We start from the raw sequence: 1,554 nt of genomic DNA, 5'->3' as shown, positions 1-1,554 counted from the left end.
GAAGGTGTGAATGAAGAACATGAGGTTTTACAGATGGAGAAAACAGTCAAAACACAACACTCACAATACAATACAATATACTGCAATGACATCTTTAAAGTCTCACCTGAACCAGGATGTGAGGAGAAAGACCAAATAAAGAATGTTCTTACTAAAGGCATTGCCGGAATTGGAAAAACCATCTCGGTGCAGAAGTTTGTTCTGGACTGGGCTGAGGGAAAAGCCAATCAGGATGTAGATTTCATGTTTGTGCTTCCATTTCGAGAGCTGAATCTGATTCAAGATCACCAACACAGTCTTCACAGTCTTGTGCTGGACTTTCATCCTGAACTTCAACATCTCGACTCAAAGATTTATGAGGAGTGTAAAGTTGTGTTCATCTTTGACGGCCTGGATGAAAACAAAATCACACTGATGTTTTCAGACAGTCAGAAAGTTTCTGATGTGACTGAGACTTCATCAGTGGGTGTGTTGGTGTCAAACCTCATGCAAGGAGAGCTGCTTTCCTCTGCTCTCATCTGGATCACCTCCAGACCAGCAGCAGCCAATCAGATCCCCTCAAAATACATCAACCGTCTGACAGAAATTAAGGGATTCAATGAGCCTCAGAAGGAGGAATATTTCAGGAAGAGAATCAGTGACGAGCATCAAGCCAGCCGAATTGTTTCACACATCAAAAGAGCAAGAAGCCTCCACATCATGTGCCACATCCCTGTCTTCTGCTGGATCTCATCCACTGTGCTGCAGAAGCTCTTGAAAGAAGATCTGAGTGCAGAAATCCCTCAAACTCTGACTGAAATGTACATCCACTTTCTGCTGATTCAGATCAACATGAGGAATCAGAAGTATGAAGAGAGAGATCCAGAGAAACTCCTGCAGTCCAATAGAGAAGTGATTGTGAAACTTGCAGAAGTGGCTTTCAAACAGCTGATGAAGGGCAATGTGATGTTCTATGAGGAGGACCTGATTGAGAGCAACATAGATGCCACTGACGCCTCAGTGTATTCTGGGATTTGCACTGAGATCTTTAAGGAGGAATCAGTGATTCATCAGAGGAAAGTCTACAGCTTCATTCATCTGAGTGTTCAGGAGTTTCTCGCTGCTTTCTATGTGTTTTACTTTCATGTGAGTACAACTATGGAAGGACTGAAGAATTTTGCTTCATTACAAAATTTGCTTAAAGGTGCAGTAGATAAGGCCATTGAGAGTAAGAATGGCCAGCTGGATCTGTTCCTGCGGTTCCTGCTGGGCATCTCACTGGAGTCCAATCAGAGACTCTTACAGGATCTACTGACACACACAGAGAACAGCTCAGAGAGCATCAGGAGAACCACACAGTACATCAAAGAGAAGATCAAAGATGGACATGGACTCTCCACTGAAAGATCCATCAATCTGTTCCTCTGTCTGCTGGAAGTGAAAGATCAGACTCTGTCCAGAGAGATTCAGGAGTTTGTGAAATCAGACAAATACTCAGAGAAGTATCTCTCTCCTGCTCACTGCTCAACGATCGCCTACATGCTTCAGATGTCAGAGGAGGTGCTGGATGAGCTG

At 43.7% G+C, this 1,554-nt stretch overlaps 1 protein-coding gene across 1 annotated transcript in view; it reads left to right on the top strand.

Annotated features, from left to right (window-relative positions):
* LOC107574913 (protein NLRC3-like) overlaps positions 1–1,554 on the top strand; it is a 13,037-nt gene that overhangs the window by 376 nt on the left and 11,107 nt on the right. Inside the window, exon 3 of the mRNA XM_016261338.1 lies at positions 5–1,550. Coding sequence (XP_016116824.1) covers positions 5–1,550 — 1,546 coding nt within the window. The remainder of the gene's footprint in view (positions 1–4; positions 1,551–1,554) is intronic.

This window comes from Sinocyclocheilus grahami, unplaced genomic scaffold (assembly GCF_001515645.1).
Source record: "Sinocyclocheilus grahami isolate Dianchi unplaced genomic scaffold, SAMN03320097.WGS_v1.1 scaffold2385.1, whole genome shotgun sequence".
Lineage (NCBI taxonomy): Eukaryota > Metazoa > Chordata > Actinopteri > Cypriniformes > Cyprinidae > Sinocyclocheilus > Sinocyclocheilus grahami.
Note: the sequence above shows the minus strand (reverse complement) of the source record. Positions and strands in the feature narration are given on the sequence as shown.